We start from the raw sequence: 21,482 nt of genomic DNA, 5'->3' as shown, positions 1-21,482 counted from the left end.
AGATCAGATTGCTCAGAGCCACATCCAGCCTGGCCTTAAAAACCTCCAGGGATGAGGCTTTCACCACCTCCCTGGGCAACCAGTGTCTCACCACACTCATGGTGAAGAATTTCTTCATAACATCCAATCTGAATCTAACCATTTCTATTTTTGCTCCATTCTGCCTAGTCCTATCACTACCTGACACCCTAAAAAAGTCCCTCACCAGCTTTCTTTTAGCCCTCCTTAAGATTCTGGATATTTTTAAGTGAGGCTAGAAAAGCTGACTTGGAGCTGGAGCTTTTGAGTTGGCTTCCATAGCATGCAAAGCTGTCAAACAGCTGGAAGTTAATTATTCACTGCAAAAAGCTTTGCCAGGGCCTCACAGAGTAGGAAACACATACATGGCATTTGTCAATGTCACCTCTAAGTATTGCACAGAGAAAATGTTAAATATTTCTCTTGGACTGAATGAATGTTCTCTGTGGTGTTAGGTGGAGTATTGAGGTAGAGGAGGGGAAGCTGTGCAGAGATGGCATGATTCATAACAGTATTTTTTTAAGTTTTGAAGGCACCTGATGTTTTCTGTTAGATCTGAAAATGGGCTGCACCAGAAAGTAATGACAGTGGTACAGCTGCAGTATGGTTATCAGTCTGAGCCAGTTCAGTTTTCTTGGTTATGGAACTCAAGTGGTGAGTAAGAAATGGGCTATTACAATGAAGATTCAGTAAATTCCAATGCTAAAAAAGGTTTCCTTGAAGCAAAAGTTGGGTTTTGGCAGTTTGTTAGCTGGGAAGCTTAAATGTGGCCTTCGTAACTTGAAAGGGCTTTTTTTTTTTTTTTTTCCACATAGCAGCGATTTAAATTACTGGAGGTGCTCTCCTTACTCCCCTTTCCAGGTTGTGCTGCAGTTTATTAAATGCACAATGCAGAATTCCATTAAGGTTAACGTAAGGGTGAAGTTTTTTCTTTTTTTCTCTAATATATGGAAGAAAAGGCAAAGTTCATGAAGTGCATGAGCAAAGTTTGACTTGAAACTGGTTGAAGGAGCAGCATGCACAAAGCCCTGCTTCTTCCTCTTGAGCTGCCTGTTGTGAGTGGTTTCAATTTGTAGGAACCTGCACAGGAGCATTCAGGAGGCAGGATTTTACCCTGACAAACACACTGCTATAGCAACACCCTGCTCCCCTCAGGGAGGTTTGCTTACCAAAACTGGCTGGGAAGGGATGGTTGCTGTGAAAGCAGCAATGGGTGAAACTTAGGCACTTCCCTGTACTTGGTCTGGTGTTTTCATGCAGTCATATGGCTCAACTGCAAGGCTGGAGATGCAGGACACTAGGGATAAACTTTAATTATGGTTAAGGTAGCATTCAAATTTCATTCTAGGTGAGGAGAGCTGCCTGTTACATTTACACACATAGCTAGCAGCTGTGCTTTTGTAGGGCTGATGGGACCTTCTCATGCTTCCCTAGCAGCACAGCAGACCTCGGGTCAAAACCATGAGCAAGCTCAGCGTCACCATTGTTGCGTCTCTTGTGGGCAGAACTTTCCTGTAAGTCTGCATGCTGTGGCTGTGGTGTCTGGGCTTTTAAGCCTTGCACTTCCACCTAGAGTGCTGGTGTAGCTCCCTTCTGAAGTTATGTTGGAAAAGCTCTAACAATAGTGAGTTTTTTTGGGGGTGAGAAGAAAGTCATGTAGGCTTTAATTACTGCAAAACCTGGTGCATCTCCTTGACACTTTGAACTCCAGCCCACCTGGAAATTTTAATATAACTATGTGAAAGGGTAGATGACTTCAACAGGTCCCAACAGAGAAGTGAGAAAGCAATGCTCATTGCTGCATATTAATAATAAATATTTATGGAAACACAGTTCCCTCTTCATAAAAAAAAAAGGGGGGGGGGGAAATGTCATTAACACCCAGAGAAACCTGTGCATAGTATTTGTAGAAGCTGTACTTGTAATATGCCTGGGAAGGAGGTAGTTACTTTAAGCTGCTGGGGCTTCTCATCTCTTCACTTGCATGGAGGAGGGAGAATAAACCAAAACCAAACAAAAACCAAAGCCAAATCTGAAAATCCCATCTCGTGTGGGAATCGCTTTGCAGTTCAGTTTGCCCTGAACACACTGTGACAGATTTTATGAGTTGCTTCTGTGGGGAGAGAGCTTATGATGATAGTTGAGCAAAATGCAGAGACACTGGAGGCATCAACACTCCTCTAGCATGGATCTTTAATGCAGTTGTTGCCTTGAGGTATGCCGTGGAGTCACATGGCACATAGGGACCTACTTGTCTGGGACTTAGTCAAGCGCAGTGGCCAAAAAGCTAAAGTTCTGGGTATCCTGTAAGTTGTGTATACCTCATCTGAATAGGGCAAACAATGCTTTGCCATACCCTGTTTTGAAGCAGGTGATTTAATTTGCCCAAAGATCTAATCTTTGCCTCTATGTGCTTTAATGCATGAACAGACTAAAAATTACTGCTATTAAGGCATTAACTAGGTTATATTTACAGCCTGCTAAATATTGTGGGTTGATTGTTTTCCAGGACTTAAAATTTGCTTCGTTCAGAATAAATATCTGTAGCATGCATGAGAGTAGCACTGGATTACAGTAATCTCTTTCATGAACATGAAAAAGCAGATGCTTACTGTGCTGAAGTTAATGGTCCCAGTTCTGTGCACCTCCTGCACATTGCATTTCTCTGCTGAACTGCCAAGACTGTGCTTCATGTATACCAGGATCAGAAGTGTAATGGCAGAACAAGTGAAATCTCTGCAGAGCAGAGTTTAAGTACTTATATAAACAGCCACAACTCTACTCCATGTCTAATTAAACCTGATACAGGAAGGTAAAACCTGGATCCCAGTTATGCTCTTCTTGTGTGCCAAATGTGCCTGTGTCCCTGAAAGCCATTTAAGTTCTCGTGCTTCATCTGTGCCATCTGTGTCTGCAAACCAGTATCCTTTTGACCAGCATGTTGTTGTTATGATTTTGGAATTACCTTCTGCAAAACTCCACATGTGCAGAGGCAGATTTGTCTAAAGAATAACTTTCCAATTTCATAGAAGGTGGGAAAGGAGAGAGGCTGGGAAATGTTTAACTAAACAGGTCTTGCTTCTGTTTAGCAATGCACCCATTATTAGCTAAGCAGGCAGCAGCTTAATCTCACCTTCCAATGTCCCTTAAAAAGTGTTGCAGAAAGCTTGACCTGAATTGCAAAAGGTGACATCTATGTGAGAACCTGGGGTTTCTGTTAGATTTTTGCCACGTACAACTAATTGACTTTTCTCTTGCTTTTGCTGGAGTCTGGGAGGGGAGCAAGCTGGCAGCTTAGGGCAGTTGCTATGCTTGAGACACCTCTGCAGATGCCCTCTCAAATAACTTGTTTCCATTAAGATGCCCAAGCATTGGCAGGAGCCCCTGTCTGGGTTGGTGGTTTCCAGGCCATCAGTAACGTGATGGGACCCTTTTAGTAGCTCAGGAAGCATTGGGCAGGGATGATCTTTACTGATTTTATTCTAGAAGCACAACAGTAGTCCAAAATGTGGATTTTGTGCTTCTATCTTACCTTAAGCCTAATAGTACATCATTGAATCTCCTCTTAGCAGGCAAAGGAGGTCTTGTTTTCTGCCCTCATGACAGTGATAGTGTCAAGGCATTGTATAGGCCGTCCCCAAAAAGAGCTTTGGAACTGACTAAACTCCTGTGCTACTGACAGCCAAAAATTAGGTGCAGTTTCTGGATTCCTTAGCCCTGCTGTTTTCACAAGGCATTTGCTTAACTTCATAAGATGCCAGGTTAGCTTAGCCTTTAGAAATTAACTCCTGGTCCCTAAGAGACTGCATTACAAAATATTGAAGGTGGATGCTGATGTCAGGCAGTGGGGGTTCACTCCAAGGTGGGTGGGGGAAGTGGTGCAGGTGCTGATGGAAATGACCACTCTCTCACCTCTGCCTTTGTTGCTCTAGTGCCAAAGCTACCAGCTGGCCACTCGTGTGTTTATCTAAAGCAGAACTAAAATGGCAAGAAAAATCTCTAGGAGGAGAAATGTCAAGAAGACTTAAGCTTGTCATCTAATGACATCATAGTGAACTGAGTAGCCTAAAACTTAAATGGAAGATTCTTTTTCTTTCAGGGTATAACTCGCTCACAACGAATGGTTTCATAGCTGTGAAGTGGTTTTGTAGGTTGGTGGTTGGTGGTGACATTTCACTAACAGGAATCCTTACCCTACATCTTGTATTGAGCAGAACCACAAGTTATATTTAACTAGTGAGACACACAGGAGTAAAGGGGAATGAGGCAGAACAAGCTTTTTTGCCTTTTTTGGCACACTTCTTATTTTCTTCTTGTCACAGCCTGTTCTTTCACACTTTCTTCCATTCTTATGGAAGTAACTCTCAGCTTCTGGCTTGACCTATGCTTAATTCTTTAGTTGCTCCTAACACCTGACTCTAGCTTACTTTGTGCTATAAGTCCTGGTTAATCATAAAGGACAGCAGTTGTTGTCTGGCTGCCTTTTAATATTTTTCCCCCTTCTATGCAATGTACTACTTGTTACATGGAGCTTTCTGAATAAAAGATGAGTTTAGTGACACCAGGAAGAGTTGCTAGACATCATGATTATCCATGCAGGATCAAAGGCATTACATGAACGATCTGGAAAACAGAAAAGTGCTTTTTCAAGTTAAAGCCTTTGTGGTGTAACAGCAGTTGTAGTCGATGTTAATTGGTCCCTTCATTAACAAGTGTTTGGCTGGGAGGTTAGCTGGAATACTAGAGTAGCACTTTTTTTTTATTCCTTCACCATGCACTATGTTATGAATGTCATGCAACTAATGGTCTAATGCAGCGAGACTGCTGACTGGCTAGTCTTCAAATCCACTTCTTTTTTATTTATCTTGGAGAGGCCACTGAGAATATACTTGTCTCTCTGCCCACACCCCCCCTTTTTTTAATTCTCTTAAGAGCTTCTGTTTTATTGAGACTATCTAGAGAGGTACTCAACAATACTGTCAAATTTAGAAAAGAGATATTATGAAGTAGCAATGGAGCAGGAAGGGTCCCTAAGCCACCAGCTGTGCACCTGGTTTCCCTGAGCAACCCCTAGTGACCTTTCTCAGTATGGGATCTATTTTTAACTTGATGTACTTCAAAGGCATATTGAAATGTAAATTGCCAAAGTGTTGAGTCTAAAGTAATGACAATGTATGCCATAAATGAGAGTGAGGGGTGTGCTATGGAGAGGAATGAATTCTAAATATGCTTCGCTTATGCAGCTCATAGGTAACCTGACATATGCTTCAGCTGAACAAGCACATGGTGGTGGCACTTATTCCATCAGCTCTTGCTGAATCTATAAATGCTAGTTAGGAACTTTCCAGTCTGATCTTTAGTGCTTGAATTGGAACATCCAAAACAATGACTTTGATACCATACCTAAGAACTGAGCATGGATTTTCCTTCTCCTTTGCAGGTGCTGAAAGCATCGTTGCAATTATGATTGGCAACCTGAAAGGCATGGAGATCTTGCACCGGATCAACAGTGGCATGAAAGTCACCATGGTTATTGAAGTGGGGAAAAGGCAAGGTCCTTGGATGAATCAATATTCCATCTTCTTCATCTCAGTGTCATTTTTCATTGTCACAGCAGCAACCATGGGCTACTTTATTTTTTATTCTGCTCGGAGACTCAGGATTGCAAGAGCCCAGTCCAAGAATCAGGTGAGTTTGTGTGTGCCACCACTTTGGGGTTTTTTTACACCCCTCAGACACTGTGCTGTGGATCTTGAGGACAAGATACTGGCTAAGCACCAAAAATCACTAAATTTGTTCATTCCATAGGAAGGCAAGAGTGATCTTTAAAATGCTAAGAGATATAAACAGCTTAAAACTTTTCAGAGAAACAGCAAAAAGTAAACTGTCTGGAGAAAGCAAACTGACATATTTAGCTAACTTGTCTCCTACAAATTCTACTCCTTGAACTGCAGTGCAGCCATAGTGCTGATGTGTAGGAGGTGGTGTGAGAGGTAAACTGCTTTTAGCTGACCCTCACGCTTCCCACATAGCACTGCCTATGTGCTAGCTGTAATGTGAGACACGACTGCAAATGCGTCTGCAAAATGGTGCATGACTTTGGCTGACTTTCTGTAGACCACAAGCTGCTCATTGAAAACTGCTTTCTGACTGAAGCCTTCTTGAGAATTGCAGTGACAGCCTCAATTAGGAGTTAAAAGAAGAGCACCTTTAAATTGTGCTCTTTTAAAACCCCAGGCAGGGGTTTGCTAATGAGTTAAGTTTCCAAGTAACTCACTTCTGTGCAATAATCTCATCAGCTGATAGGACTAAAGCTTACAGCTTTGTCTTCAATCTGCCTTATACCTGCTACTTTGGGGCTTAAGTGAAAGCCTTAAAAGTGAGAATAAAGTCCTGGCATGACATCTGTCAAAGGTAATGGGCTCAACAGTGAGTGGCACAGATGCAAGCACTTCTTCAGCCTTGCCCTTAGAACCCTTGGTATTTGCAGTGCCTTTTGCAGGAGCTGCCTGAACTCTGAAAGAAGAGTTCTTAGAGTCCTTTCCTACAGACACCAATAGCACAAAGATCTAACTCTGGCTGGGCTCAGAATATGTGAATTGTCTCTGGATCAGTGGTTAAACGGTTAAAGAAGCAACAGACTTCTCTCCCATTGCAGAAGACCAGTCCTATTAGGTTTCTTTGCTGTGCTGGGGATTTCAGACCCCTTGAGCAACATCTTTCTGAAATAAGCTGATGAAGGTAGAAGCTAGACCCAAGTAGTGAATTTCAGGCCAGTTTTCAGGCTTTCATAACTTTTTAAAATTGGCTTCTTTGAAGTGTTAAAATGCAGAACTGGTGTTGCTCTTGGCAGGCTGAGAGGCTAGCTCTGGTAAATGACAGCAGTATTCCTAGAGTTGAATGCTGGGTTCTCTTTAGTAATCACAGAACCTAACTCACTTGAGTTTGTGTTCTGAAAGCCTGTAATCCAAGTGTAGTCTTGTGGATGATGGTCAGCTAGCTATACTCTTACTAGGTCTAGAGATATAACAGTGACCTGAACTGTATTTGTGTCTTGTGTAAGCTGTCTGCCTCAACTTCTGGACTAGGTCTCCCCTAAATTTTAGCCCATTTGCATGTTTTGGAGTTGTGCCACACATGGCAGTGGTGTGAGGATATGATAAGGGACCAAGGGTACAATAAGAGATGGAAGAGCAGCATTGGAAGTTACCATCTACCTGTGAGATGTACCATTGTTGCTCCTGGATGCCATATGGAGATATTTGTGTAGTGCCTTTCATGAGAGATAGTGTGAAGCTCTGTAACTTGATGCTGTCATCTTGCATCTCTCTTCTTGGACAGAGGTGCAGCTTCCTGTTGATGAATTGTCTTTTTCATTACCTGCCATCTACCCTGGGCAGGAAAAACTGGGTGTCCAAAAGGTGGTCTGCAGAATACACAGTTTATCAAACCACAAGAAAATTTTTCTTCCTTTGAAGGTATTTAACAGAGGAGTTGTGGAAGTCCAGCTCTATTCTGAGCTACCAGACTTTTAACAAGCTACAAATGTTATTAATGCTTCCAGTGGCAGACAGTACTGGGAAAATCCAGCCTGGTTGGCTAGTACCTTCACAAATTATTTCTATTTTGGGCTCTGTGTGCACAAGATGTTTATTGCAGATTGGGAAATAACATTAATAAATGACATGCCAGTTCCACATGATTTCAGGTGAATTTAAATTAAGGAGCCTGTAAAAGTGCTTTATAAAGTTTAAGAATAGAAGAAAGCTTCCCTGTAGTCAGGGGGTAAAAATGTATTATTTTGTTAAAGTGAAACTCAAGATAATCCAGAATTGTTTTCAATTGATTTTTTTTGTACCATGGCTTCTAAAGGCTGACCATGCAATGATTAGATAAGCCTAGAATGACAAAGTTCTTGTCGGTTAAGGTGAACGACTAAAAGATAATGCTGCAATGTTCCCTGTTAGCTGACTGAATTTTCAGTGTATATCAAAAGTTTGTGACTTAACTGCTTTGGCTCCAGCTTGCATGCTACATGGGAACTTTCCTGTCATTGTTCAACCCTTTGGAAAATCTAATTGCCTGGACTTCAGTCTCTTGTTTGGGTGGAGTATAGAAGTCTGTTTTAAAGGAGTGTGTTTTATCTCCTTTATTGCACAGATACAGAAGGGTTATGCATTCTTACAGGTGTCTTTAGGAAACACTCAAATGTTGGTAGTTAAGTATTACAAACATTCCCTCTTTCAGAAGGGAATTGCTGTTCTGAATGACTCCCTTTACCCTGTGTCACTATTCTTCAATGCATTACCTGCCTTTTTTTTTTTAACCTTCCCTGTGGCATTCTATTGTTATTGTGTGAGGAGTCTTTTAAAGTGTCAGTCTAATAGCTGAACCAAAATAAACACTTTTGAATTGCTCTGTAGAGTGATAGGATGAGCCAGTCATGAAATATGGTAATGATCTGTCCAGGCTTGTTCTTTGCAACCAGGCTGCAGCCCAGGAGAGCTCTTGCCCTGGAATGAAAAGGATGAGGGAGCTTGACTCCCACTTGTTTAAGGGGTAGGACAGAAAGAGGGGAGAACATTTTGTAGATGCTTTGTGTCTTTTTGCAAAGGCTTCTTGAAAGCAAGAGCCTGGCTAGATAGTTTCATTCATGCATGGGACTGGTAGTAACCCTGCTTGAATTGCATGACTCCCAAGTATTAACATATTGACAGTATGTTTTTCCTTTTCTTTTGGCTGGGGAAAAAAATTCAGACTTAAGTGGTTTCTGAAGTAATCTCTTGGTTTATAGACAGGCTGTTGAGTGCCTTTTAAACTTGGCTGTTTCACAGAATATTAGGGGTTGAAAGGGACCTTGAAAGATCATCTAATCCAACCTCCCTGCCAGAGCAGAATCACAGGAATGTGTCCAGGTGGGTTTTGAATGTCTCTTGAGAAGGAGACTCCACAATCTCTTTGGGCAGCCAATAGTTTCTGTACTTTTTGCTATGCCTACTTGCTTCTTTTGATGAAAGCATGTTTTCTGGACAGCTTGATCACATAAAATCCAGGTTTTAAACATGTTCTCTACAAACTTTTCTTGAAGCCATTAGCTGTCTCTTAGCTTGAGCAGGAATTGAATATGTCAGTAATGTAAACCTGTAAAAAGTTTCTTTAAAAAGTTGAATGACCATAGAGAAGAGCTAGTTGTACTGTCTTGCAGTCCAAGCAAAAACATAAACTTAGTAGCATGTCTGTCTTAACTGAGTTAAAATAGAGTAGTTTGTTTGGGTTATTTTTTATCCTGAATCAGCTAGCTAAACTGTTCACAACCTGCTAGTTCTTATCTGAATGCATGTTTTCTTCTGGGCTTGAAATTCAAGTACCCACCTCTGTGATCTCTTGTTACATCATGAGGTCTGTGAGCAAAAAGCCAGAAAAACAAGTTAAGTGTGGTAGGTGGCTTGTTGCCTTTCATCTGTGAAGTACTGGCAAATTCAGTTCCTCAATAAATTAACTTTTCTTAATAATGCAAAATGGCCAATGATGTTATCTGTGGCTTGGTTTCTAATTTAAGCTCAAGTCTTCACTTCCGTGATTTCATAAAGATTAGATGTTGCATCTGAGAAATTGCCTAATTTAATGGCTTTGGAGGAGGTTAAGTTGCTCAACTTCCCACCAGCCCAAACCCTCTTCATGGCAGTAGCTACATATGGGGAAGAGCTTCCTTAGCTTATAGGAGGAAAGCAGGAGTTCCTGACCTCCTTAGAGCTTGCTGGCATGCACTGCCATGACCGTGCTTGCAGGACACCAGGAAGGCACCTGTATGCAGAAAGGGTTGGAGATAAAATGAGTGTTTGACTAGGAATGACCAAGGACTAAACAGCAAACTTTTTTTTCAGTTGGGTACCTCTCTACTTCAACTTCCACCACCAAAGGCTGGATGAGAGATGGGATTTGACCTGTTTTGTAACATCTTGATTCCTTTTTTCCCCAGCTTCAGCTTAGTCAGCTGTTTTTTCTAGAGTTGCCGAGCTGGGGCTTTTAGACTTTTAATGTCATCAACATTTGTTTGCTTGGAAAACATGTCTTCACAAAAGGCATTGACATTTCAGGTTTGAGTATCCTAGATCTATTGGTAGAGTATCCAATAAAAAGCTTCCTCTTGTAACCTCTCTCTGTCTCCCCAAAGGGGTGTTCTGCTGTACTTATCAAAATCAGTGTTAAAGGTGACTTTGCCATTGGTACATTTCAGGAAAAACAATTAAACTTGTGCCTTAATATTATATTGTTTCAGTAAATTATTAACAATACAGCCAGTTGAGTCCTGTCTAATACGCTTGGCCTGACATTAGATGTGTAGATTAGATACTTCATGGGGGAGTACATTCCTAGAAAGTTTAATTTTCAATTAATAACAAGTAGTGGTGACAGACAATTCTGGCTGCATGTGAGAAGTATGAATATTGTTGCATTCCTGCTCTGTTCATGTTACCACATTTGCTGCTGAAACTTTTGGGAGCCTCTGTGTTTGCTGAGACGAGTATGTGGCTGCTTCTCCATGGCCTCATTAAAACATTAACAAAGGAAATGTCATTATAAAATTAACCTTAAGTGAAATACAGAAATGTCTTGATGTCTTGAGCAGAAGACCTTCTCAGTCCTCAAATCTGACTAGTTCTCATTCTTAAATACCTGAAAACTTGTTTGCATTCTTCACTTTTGGATTGTATGTGCATCTTCCTTGATAGTTGTTAAGAGCTATCAACTACTGAGCTCCTAAGTGTGCACACTGATGCTGTACCTGAAGATCCCAAAGCAACACTGATACACAAACAGATCATTTTGCACCAAAACTGTTTGACAGGGTCCCAGTGGATCATATAAATCATTTTGTTTGCCATTAACTGTTTCAGCACAGGGAAGCTTATGTAGACTTGAAATACCAACTCTTGCTGAATTTGTGAGGTGTCAGCAGCAGCCCTCCCCCCTTCTGTTGTTCTGCCACCAGCACTGCACCTTCATCACAGAAGATTCTTGTTACTGAAATAAAATGCATGACAGGAAGTAATGCTGGGAAGCTAACGGTGCGGGGCTCCTGCACAGAGCAGCTGCACTGGGCAATCAGTGCACTGGGAGGGAGAGGACAGACATACTCTTTGTGTTGGCAAAACAGCACCAACCTGTGACCTTTAAACAGAGATGCTGGCTCTCCTGCTAATTAAATGTTTTGCAGTGACAGCTGGACAGCAACAGTTGCCAGGCACGCTGGGCTGCTTCTGTCTGCTCATCTCTGTCCTCCTATCCTGACAACAGCAAGTAAATGACTGCATGAAAGGCAATGGGGAATGCTTCCTCCTGCTTACATTTAAGCTGCCCTGTAATCCACCTCGGGCTAGTCACTTGATTTGTTTCACACCTTGTGCCAAGGGGAGGGGAAGAAATAGCTCTGAGCCCTGGTTTGGTTTTTTTCTTGTTTCCCTTCATACATGTTACTTTGAACCAATATTGAGATAAAACTGCATTCTTCCATTTGACAGGAGCAGTTGGTGTTAGGATGCTCCTGAGCTGTATGTGTTCTGTAAAGCAATCATGGCAGAAGCTAGTTCAGGGTGCATTGGTAGTAGTTGAGCTGATTTGCAAAGACTTCTACCTTTTACCAGGATGTGAGTTTGTGCCAGGAAATTGTCATAAAGTGAGTAGTTAAAATTATTGTTGAACTCGATGTTCAGTCCTCTGTACCAAGTCAGTTTGAAGGCTTCTGTTTGTTTTGGCCAGGTATTGTCTTACATCTTCTCAAATAAACCCTTGAAATTCCTGTGCTTTGTTGAAAAGGTAAAAACAAAGCACATCCAAATGCTTTGTCATCCAGAGTCGATAACCACATCAGTATGTGCTGAAACCCTTGTTTCATGTTGTCCCTAAATAGCATGGTCATGCTTACTTGGCTTCTTTTGATAGCATCTAGGTTATAAAACTGGTGCCAGTTTGGAGCAGGCACCTTGGTAAGTATTAGTAACCTCCACTTAAGAAAGAAATGACTGTGTTTAACCAGGGCTGCTTTCTGTTACAGCGACAGCTGAAGGCCAGGGCTAAGAAGGCCATTGAACAGTTACAGCTGCGTACCCTGAAGCAAGGGGACAAGGTATGGCTGATCCTGAGCATTATGGCACATCCTGAGTGTGATTCTTAGTACTGGAGCAGGATACAGAAGTCTCTCTGAGCCTCTGTCTCTTACAGAAGTGGTTTCTCTTTCAGATCAGGTTCTTTCCCACGGTGCAAGGCTTTCCAATGTGCACTTTCAGATAAAATCAGATAATTTTTTTTAAAACTGTTTGCTTGCAGTTTTTCTAAAATGAGAGGTCCTAATTTGCTGGCATGGGTGCCTAAACGTAGACTAGTATATCTAATCAGCTTCCTTGGTTGTTCTTTAGTAACTAAAACTGGAGGCAGCATTTTCCTAAACCTCTACAGCAATGCCTCAAATAATCCAATGATGATTTGCAGTTGGATTTCTAAACTATGAAATTAGACTTTCAGTGCTTCTGTCATCTTGACTGAGTGTCATGGATTGAGTTGAATCTGCTGCAGTTATTCATACCATGCTGCAGTCATGCCAGCTTCAAAAATTAAAGTATTGGCTGGAGCAAAGTATTATGGGGCTTGAAGTTCAGATGGCAACATGGGAGGCTTCCTGTTCTGATGGCTGCTTCTGGGTTCTTGGCTGCTGGTCTTTTCTGCTGGAATAGTGATGGGACAAGGAGGGATGGGGAAGGAGTTTTCTGACTTGGGCTTTTGGCTCGCTGGCTTCTGCTTGCTGCTGCTTTGTGTCATGCCTTTTTTTCTGCAAATAGGCTAAGGTAATTATGCATTTTGTACTATGGTTTTTCTGGTTTTGCTCAGTAAACTCTATTCTGATCTCACTTTTTTGGTGTCTCAATCCAGATTTTTTGTATGTTACTTTTCCCTCACTTCTGCGTTGGGAACATAGGTTAATCTATTGGCTTGTTTGGTTTGACCTGGTTTGTTCTGATTTAAACCGTTGCACTAAGTAATCCACACAACATGTTTATATAACATTACATGGAAGCTACTTTAGATTACTTTAGCTAGACCCCTTTGTATTAAACCTGATGGTCATTCAAAAGAAGCCTTGGATGTCTGTTAAGATTAAATTCATTTTGCCACTTAGGAAACTGGTCCTGACGGAGATACCTGCGTTGTGTGCATCGAGCTGTACAAGCCAAATGAAGTAGTGCGCATTCTGACCTGCAAGTAAGTTGTCCTCCAGACTTGCCCCATAATCCAAAATCTGGACACTTGCCTCTTTCTTACCAGTTGCTCCTTCTGTTATGCTAACAAAGCTGATCAAACTTTAATCAAGCTGTTGCACAGCAAGAATTCCTGCATCTGTCAAGCAACGTTTTGAACAGGAACTGTGTGAATACACACTTGCAGCATGTCCCCCGAAGGCCTGTGCTCCTAACTTCCCCTGTGAGTGTGTGTTGACAAGTATAACCTAGCAAACTGCAGTGCCTCTCCAGGGCATGCCAGGGCTTCTTAAAGATTTTGTTTTTAAATTTTTAATTTTTCCTTTTCCTTTGCTGATGTATAAGAATGTTACCTCTAAATTGCAGGTAACTGGCAAAACCACGTCCATTTCTTGTCACTTAGTTTACTGGTTACTAAGGGGGTTTTGTGCTAACTTCTGTAGTCCAGAAGAAAGCATTTCTATGACTAAAACAGAGCTACAGTGGTTTGTTTTTTCTAGGTTTCTCTATTGTTGTATCCCATTGCTGTGCTTCTGTGGAAGCCCAGTATTGTAGCACCAAGATGTTATTTAATTTGATTGCTCCTAATGAAGCCCTTTCAGGGCTTAAGGAAACCTGTGCTGTGGGACTTCCCCCTGGGCCTGCTGAATGGGACTGCTGGCAAAACTTCTAAAACCAGAGGGCTGCAATGTAAACTGCATGAATTTTGTATGGGAAGAGGTTTTGTAACCTGTGGAGAGGGTTTCAGAAAAGCACTCGGAAAAACTTTTGATGTAGGAAAGATAAAGTTCTCAAGAATGGAAAAAAATCTGTATCTGCTGTTGTGCTGAGTGCAGTGTCTTGGCAAGCACTATAAGCCTGAGCTGAGGTTACAGGTTGTAAGAAGGGGACAGTTTTGCAGTAGCTATCTCTGCTCCCAAGCAGTAGGACTTCTAAGCTGTTTTGATTTCACAAAGTTGGCTTGTTAAGGTGTTATCAACAAACTTTCAGTCATGTGCATTAATGATTATTCAGTTGCCTTGTCAGGTTTCTGCTTGTGGATAGTGCTGTTTAGTAATGAAATGGGTGCCAAGAGTATGGAAGCATATAGATAGGAGATCCAAGTTCTCATTATTTCCCTATAAACCCTGCTAATCTTGATGTGTAGTTGCAAGCAATGCATGACTTAAGAGGAGACTAACTTCTTTTGAATGCATTCTTTATACATATTTACTGTGTCAATGCCTTGCTCTCAGAGCGCTTCTACATATGTTTGTGGTGTTTCATTCCTATTTGGCCCAAATGTAGCTCTGAAGATGGCTGCATTTACTTGGTAATCTTCATTAGTGGTGCTCTCTGCCATCATCAACCATATTACATTCTCTCATTAGTTATAAATTGGTATTTCCTGCAAGAATGTACATATGTTGATTACCTCCACAATGAAAACATTTAACTTTATCCATGAAGGAAACAAGCAATAAAATGCTCCTGTGAGTCACATTGGTGGTATCTAAGTATCTGGGGTGTGTGTATTTGCAGAAGTCATTCTTGCCCAGATAGTCAAACTGAAGGCATTTATAGTAACAGTACCCAAGACCAGTATTAAGTCCAAGTACTTAAAATAGTCATGCATCAAGGAATTTGAAGTTGTATTCATACTGGTGCAGTTGGAAAAGAGGTGCTGGTTATATGGTCTGAACTGCAGAATGCTGGTATCATATTGAGTGTAGAATATTAAGCACAGGATGTGGTAATCTCTGCACTTGTCTCATAATAGAGTTCTGATTAATAGCAGTTCATGTCTGCCTTGCTATTTCTATTCAGGCTGCAGGAACAGGCAGATTACAGGATTTCAAGTCATTTTCCTAAATCTGTGGCCTAATTCAGCCTCATTGTGGAACTGTCTTCATAGAAGAACACATTTGCATCTGTAATGGCTGAACTATATTTACTTTGAGTACACAGCCTGCAAAACATTCACTTGGAATACACAGTGACTGCACAAAGTAAATGTGTGGGGGTATAGTTTATCTTGATGACATAACTCTGAGGTGATTTTTCTATATGGCTTTAACAGAAATAAGTATTTAGTCATCTGCATGTGCTGTGACAGAAATTAACCTTAAAGCTAAGGCTGAGATGTCAGTATTTGTATTAGTTAAATTCCCAGCTGGGAACGTAGTGCACACAATGTTGTGGGTTTGGTTGTTTTTTTTTTTTTTTGTTTGGTTTGGGTTTTTTTTGTGATAATGCTGAATTATAGCAACTAATAAGCATAAAACAGCTACAGGTTGAGAGGTCAACTGTCTCTATCTTTCCAGTGAACCTTGTGGCAAAATAAGGTAATCTGTTCTAGTATGAATAAATTCCCAGTGTTTTTAAATGAGCCTTCATAGCTGCCAGATAAACTGTTTGCTTAGTATGAAATCTGACTTGTTGGTTTGTGGGTTTTTTTGTTTGTTTGTTTTTCCACCAGCCATCTCTTCCACAAGAACTGTATTGACCCCTGGCTTCTGGAACACAGGACATGCCCCATATGCAAATGTGACATACTCAAAGTTTTGGGTGTTGAGGTAAGTCAGTAGTCTTCAGTTGTGGTAGATGCCATTATCAATATTATCCCAGTGTAGTAACCATATTGAGCATGCAGTGCAGGCACTGCCATGTTAGTGGTGAGATGCTGTAGGAATAATTGCCATGTGCCCTTTAGTGAAGCCTGCAGCTGACCTGGTTTGAGTTGGTATCATGGGGCAGAATGTAAGCCAAAATTGATTGTAATGCATGACTGAATTGCTCATAACTCCTGTGCTTGCAGCTATAGGAGTTTCTCAGAGCTTCAAGCAGAATTTGACATCTCCTACTGTCCCTGAAACCAGCCTCTATTCAGTTATTGAGTACCCAAAGACCTTGAAAAGTGAATGTGTCAGCGTGTGTGTTTTTCATAGAGCCACATGACTTCCTAATGTACATCAGGAATTTCTGATGTGTTCTGCAATTGATTGTTGTGGCCTGCAACTGATTGTTGTGGCAAGTGCCAGCGGAAGATGCTGTTGCAAATGCCTGATACTGCCTGGACCAGCTGAAATTGCATGCCAGGGCTTTCCTGGGGAAAGATCTGCACTAAGTGGAAGGAAGAATCTTTCCTGGTACTAGGCAGTAAAAAGGAAGAGCTAGGTGAAGAATGCAGAAGCTGCACCCAAACTTCCCACTGAATTAGGCAGTAACTGCTTTTCACCTATGATGCTGGAGGTTACCAGAAGTTTTTTTTCAATTTTCAACTTTTTTTTCTGCATATAAGTTCATTAGATTCCAGTCCTTGCAACCTGCCAACACACATTCCTAAAGGGAAAAGAGACCTGCAAGCTGGCTGGACAAATCTGACTTGCACCAGGGGAACAATTGTAGGAACTTTTCAGACCTATTAATATGAGACAGGCTGAAAGATCCCCCATGAGTTTTGGAGTTACAACCATCTGTAGCACCAGCAATATGCCAGAGTCCTGGTTTTCTGAAAGTCTGGGATGACTTCAGAAAGACTGAACTAAAGATGAAAACTTAGATTAGTTCCAAACAACACAAACAATCTTTTGGGAACTGATCCAGCCTCTGAAAAATGCTGGACTGTTCCTTGTGCATTGTCTTGCCTATGTGCTAAAGCTGTAAGGAGAGCTGGAGTCCTGTAAATATAACAGATGATGTTTTATCATGTGAAATGAAAATAGGCAACATTGATCACATCTGCTTCTGCAGCTGGTGGGGCTGCTCCTCTGCTTCTAGTGTGGCCTGTGAGTGGTCAGGCAATATACATGGGCACTGTAACTGGGGTGCTGTAGTAGGTGGAGGCTCCCTTCCATGTGTGGCAGGTTTGTCCTCTTTTTTTCAGTGCCTAGATCTCTTGCTGCAGCCTAAGTCTTAGTTTTGACAGAAAAACAAACATAAAAGCCACATCTCTGGTGATGTCTGTCCCATCTCCTGGGTTGAAAGGAGAATAACATTTGGGCAAAATTGAAAAAGGGATTTCTCTCCGTGTCAGAGAGGCACAAAAAAAAGTATCCGACCCGGTTTATGAAGGCGTTGCAGGGATACGCTGCAGGCCTGCCAGGCAGGTGCGAACCTCTGCTGCGGCCTTGCCTGACAAGAGCGAGGCTGGCGCCGGACAGCTCCCGGATAAGGGCAGGGGAGCTGCCGTGTGCGCGGAGCGGAACGAAGAGTCTCACTTCCAGCGTGTGGAGCAGGAGGAGCGGTAACTCCTCGGGCACTGCGAGCTCTCGGGGTCTCTGAGCAGAGTCCCCGCGCTCTCCCTCCCGCTGCCCTGAGCGGCCAGACAGGCAGGCAGGCGGCTGTAACACAGCCCAGGGGGCGGGCGGCCGTGCAGGGCCTGACGGGAGTCGTAGTCTTGAGGTCGCGGCGCTGTGCGTCCAGCGGGCTGTGAGGTTTGCAGCTCCCAGTATGCTCGGGGGCAGCAGCGCTCGCTCCGCGCTCCCCGCTCCTCTCCTTCCCCGCCCGTGCCTTGGCAGCGGGGCTGTGTGCGTGGGAGCGGGAGGCCGGGCGGCACGACGGGTGTGGGCGGCGGCGATGTGGCTGAAGCCTGAGGAGGTGCTGCTGAAAAATGCCCTCAAGCTGTGGGTGCAGGAGCGCTCCAACCAGTACTTCGTGCTGCAGAGGCGGCAGGGCTACAGCGAGCCTCCTGTAGGATATGTTGCTCCATGCGTGCATGAGAGTGCCCCGTTCAGGCACCTGAGTGAAGCAGAAGGCACTTCCTGTAAGCTGAACATCAGAAGTTGAAATTGCATCCCTGTAAGCAAGTGAAGTGATGCTGGATTATTTATACGGCCTTGCAGGCGTGGATATCCTGGGAAGATGCAGCTTCCTACAGAGTTCTAACTGTTTTGTGGGTTTTTTTGTGTTTGTTTGTTTTTTTTTTTTTCTCCCCACAAAGGCGGATGTAGAAGAAGGAGCTGAGTCTGTGCAAGCCACAGTATCAAGTGGGACATCAAATGTCTCTGCAGTTAATGAAGAGGATAATCATAGTGAAACAGCATCATCTGGATATGCCTCTGTACAAGGAGCAGATGAATCTGTTCTGGAGGAACATGCACCAGCAGAAAGTACGTCTACTGTTTCACCTGTTTTGCTAGATTGCATTGTACTTTGCTGCTAATGCTATGAATTAGGTGGAATTTGCTTTTAAGAAAGAGCAAATTATCTGAAAAATGTTTTTCAGTGTTCAACTTTGCCAACACATGCTCAATATTGCTGTTGATTTTACAAATTGAAAGGTTCCAGGTAAACAAATGGAAATACCTAGCCTCAGGAATAGCCCTGGGGAGAGGAGTAAGTGTGTGTGTGTGGGAAGCTCAGAGGCATAAAGATGCTCTGGATGTTTACTAAATTGCATCAGGGCAACAAAGCTATTCAAGTACATGAAGAACAATTCTCTTGAGGAGCAGCTAAGGAAACTTGGGGTTGCTTAGTCTGGAAAAAAAGGAGGTTGAGGGGAAACCTTATTGCTCTCTGCAACTATCTGCAGGGAGGTTGAAGTGAGCAACATGTTGTAAGCAATTTAGTGGAGGTGGGTGTTTGTCTCTTCTCCCTAGTATTAAGTGACAGAACGAGAGGAAATGGCCTAAAATTGTGTCATGGGAGGTTTAGATTGGATATTAGAAAAAAATGTCTTTACTGGAATAGTGGTCAGGTGTTGGAACAGGCTGCCCAGGGAGGTGGTGGAGTCACTGTCCCTGGAGGTGTTCAAGAAACATGTGGACATGGTACTTCAGGTCATGATGGTGTTAGGTTGACAGTTGGGCTTGATATTGTATGATTCTGTTTCCTGCAGGATGCCTAGCTGATAGGAAAGCTTTTGTTTGCTGCGAGCCTCCTGTGGGATGTGTTGCTCCATGCATGTATGGTAGTGCCCTATTCAGGCACCTCAGTAAAGGAGGGGGCACTGCCCGAAAGTTAAACATCAGAAGTTGAAATTGCATCCCTGTAAGCAACTGAAGTGATGCTGGATTATTTATATGGACCAGGGCCTCATGTATTCTTGGTTTGAGTGGCAAGGACACACACACTAACATCAGCCTAACAAGATTAGTTTGTAGAGAGAAGACCTTACTCTCTGAATTAGGCTGTGTCCACAGTTTATCCTGAACCAAGTCTCTAGAATTTGTCCTGATGCCTGTATTCAGCAGCCCTGCAGTTACATGAGAATTGCCAATCTCTATTAAAGTTGGATTTTGTAGACTTACGTGGCCTTCTGACACCTGAGTGCACAAGCTAGGCTTGCTCAGATCAGGCGAGAAGTGAGCTCCACAGAAAGCAGATACCTTTATAAATGACAGGTAGTGTTAAAAATGGGCTCACAAACTAACAAGGGGCAGCAGAATAGTAGTCATGGGAGCATGGCCTTGGATTTCCCACTCTGCAAGAAAAATGCTGGGAAAAGACTGCTGCAGTGGGCTTGTGGAAATAAAGTGTGGTTTGCTTTAAGGTAGTAGCTTGCCTGTGTTAGTTCTTAACTTGTCTTTTCTTGACTTTGTTCTGGACAGATGACAACATGCATCTTGTAAACAATGAATCCCAGCCCTCCACTGTGCATGTCCTTCCACATGTTGACAACCCAAGTTTTGAGGCAGATGAAACACAAGTTCGTGAAGTCAAATCCTAAGAATGTGCTGAGCAATGTGGTTTAAGCCTTCTGCAAGGAGCTGCCTACCGTCATCACATGTATACCAAACATTGCAAGACTGTAGCATTAAAAATATTGCCTTGTCAATGATGAGGTCAAATGGACTTGTTCAAATCATAATGGTATGGTTTGCAATCCTTAAAACTGCGTCTCCTATGTGGAATTTAGTTTTAGGACTCTTCAGATAAAGCTGTCTTAAATATAAAGAAAAACATCAGATTATAACACTAAACCAAAAGTTCCATTTTCAGCAGAGCTTCTGTTCTGTGTTTGAGTCATTTAAATGGGAAGAAGATTCTTTTATGTCATAGCTGTCTATACTGCGAATTGTTTTGACTGGTGGTTTTTGTTGTTTATTGTTCTAATTCAAGTGGATTTTCATTGATTTTGATCTGGTCTAATACTTATTTAACAGACACAGTTCAGTTTAAAACAACACTGTATGTAGTATTTCAGTGCACTAATTTGATAGGAGAAGGTATCAACTAATGCCTGTCAAACTGGACTTTGCCCACAGTGTCTTCGGTTCTCTAGTAAACAGAATGATTCTCTACCTCTCAACTCTAACCTGCCAACCACACATTCCTAAAGGGAAAAAGAGCTGCAAGCTGACAGGCCAGATCTAGTTTGCACAATACTGCAAAGGGAACAATTGTTGGAACTTTTCAGACCTGTTAATATGAGACAGGCTGAAGGATCCCTCATGATTTTTGAAGTTACAACCATCTCTAGCACCAGCAATATGTCAGAATCCTGCTTTTGTGAAAGTCTGGGAGGAGTTCAGGAAGACTGCACTGAAGGTCTGCTGTGTTGTTTGGAAAGAATCTTTTGGGAAGTAATCCAGCCTCTGAAAAACGCTGGACTGTTGCTATGCATTGTCTTGCCTGTGTGCTAAAGCTGCAGGGAGTCCTGTAAATGTAACAGATGATTGGAGAAATTGCCATCTGTGGGGAGTTGAACTGGGGTCAAAGAGGAACACTGTGTGTTTCAATAAGTGGAGGGCCTTGCTCAGCAAAGGTAAATAAGGACATCTTACAGATGCACTTTATTTTTTTTTTTAATCTCTATCTATGGCTCGTTTCTGATGTTAGTAGAATTTTATCTTAAAGCCTACAATAAAGTACTATTGAATCTGGAGGGGAAACGCAATGCATTTTCTTTAGCTGTAGTACAATTCAAATTGTTGTAAATATTTCTTGATTTGTATTGAATTTGAATATGAAAATGTAAATAAAACTATATTTTGATGACCCTGACTTACATTAAATATTGATTGCTCTCTCTTACATGGAAACAGATGCTGAATTTGCTGTGTCTTACAACCCCCAAATTAATTCAGTTTTGAGAAGCCAAAAAAACCCAGCAGTACTTGTTCAAACTAACTGAAATAAGAAGTATTAATTATATACTGGATGCTGCTGTTAGTGTGTATTGAAATTGCATTGAGAGGCTTCAGCCTTCAGCTGTACTCCAGAAAAGGAAAAACGAAGCAGCTTAGGGGGTGCTCAGTAAGGTGTTTGACAGAGCTCTGAACTGTTCTA

At 42.2% G+C, this 21,482-nt stretch overlaps 1 protein-coding gene across 1 annotated transcript in view; it reads left to right on the top strand.

Annotated features, from left to right (window-relative positions):
• Positions 1-19,920, top strand: part of RNF128 (ring finger protein 128) — a 28,825-nt gene extending 8,905 nt beyond the window's left edge. Inside the window, exons 2-7 of the mRNA XM_054388736.1 lie at positions 5,459-5,706; positions 12,074-12,145; positions 13,193-13,275; positions 15,730-15,826; positions 18,193-18,361; positions 19,802-19,920. Coding sequence (XP_054244711.1) covers positions 5,459-5,706; positions 12,074-12,145; positions 13,193-13,275; positions 15,730-15,826; positions 18,193-18,361; positions 19,802-19,920 — 788 coding nt within the window. The remainder of the gene's footprint in view (positions 1-5,458; positions 5,707-12,073; positions 12,146-13,192; positions 13,276-15,729; positions 15,827-18,192; positions 18,362-19,801) is intronic.
• The last annotated feature ends 1,562 nt before the right edge of the window (positions 19,921-21,482 follow it).

Source organism: Indicator indicator, chromosome 17 (genome assembly GCF_027791375.1).
Source record: "Indicator indicator isolate 239-I01 chromosome 17, UM_Iind_1.1, whole genome shotgun sequence".
Taxonomy (NCBI): Eukaryota; Metazoa; Chordata; class Aves; order Piciformes; family Indicatoridae; genus Indicator; species Indicator indicator.
Note: the sequence above shows the minus strand (reverse complement) of the source record. Positions and strands in the feature narration are given on the sequence as shown.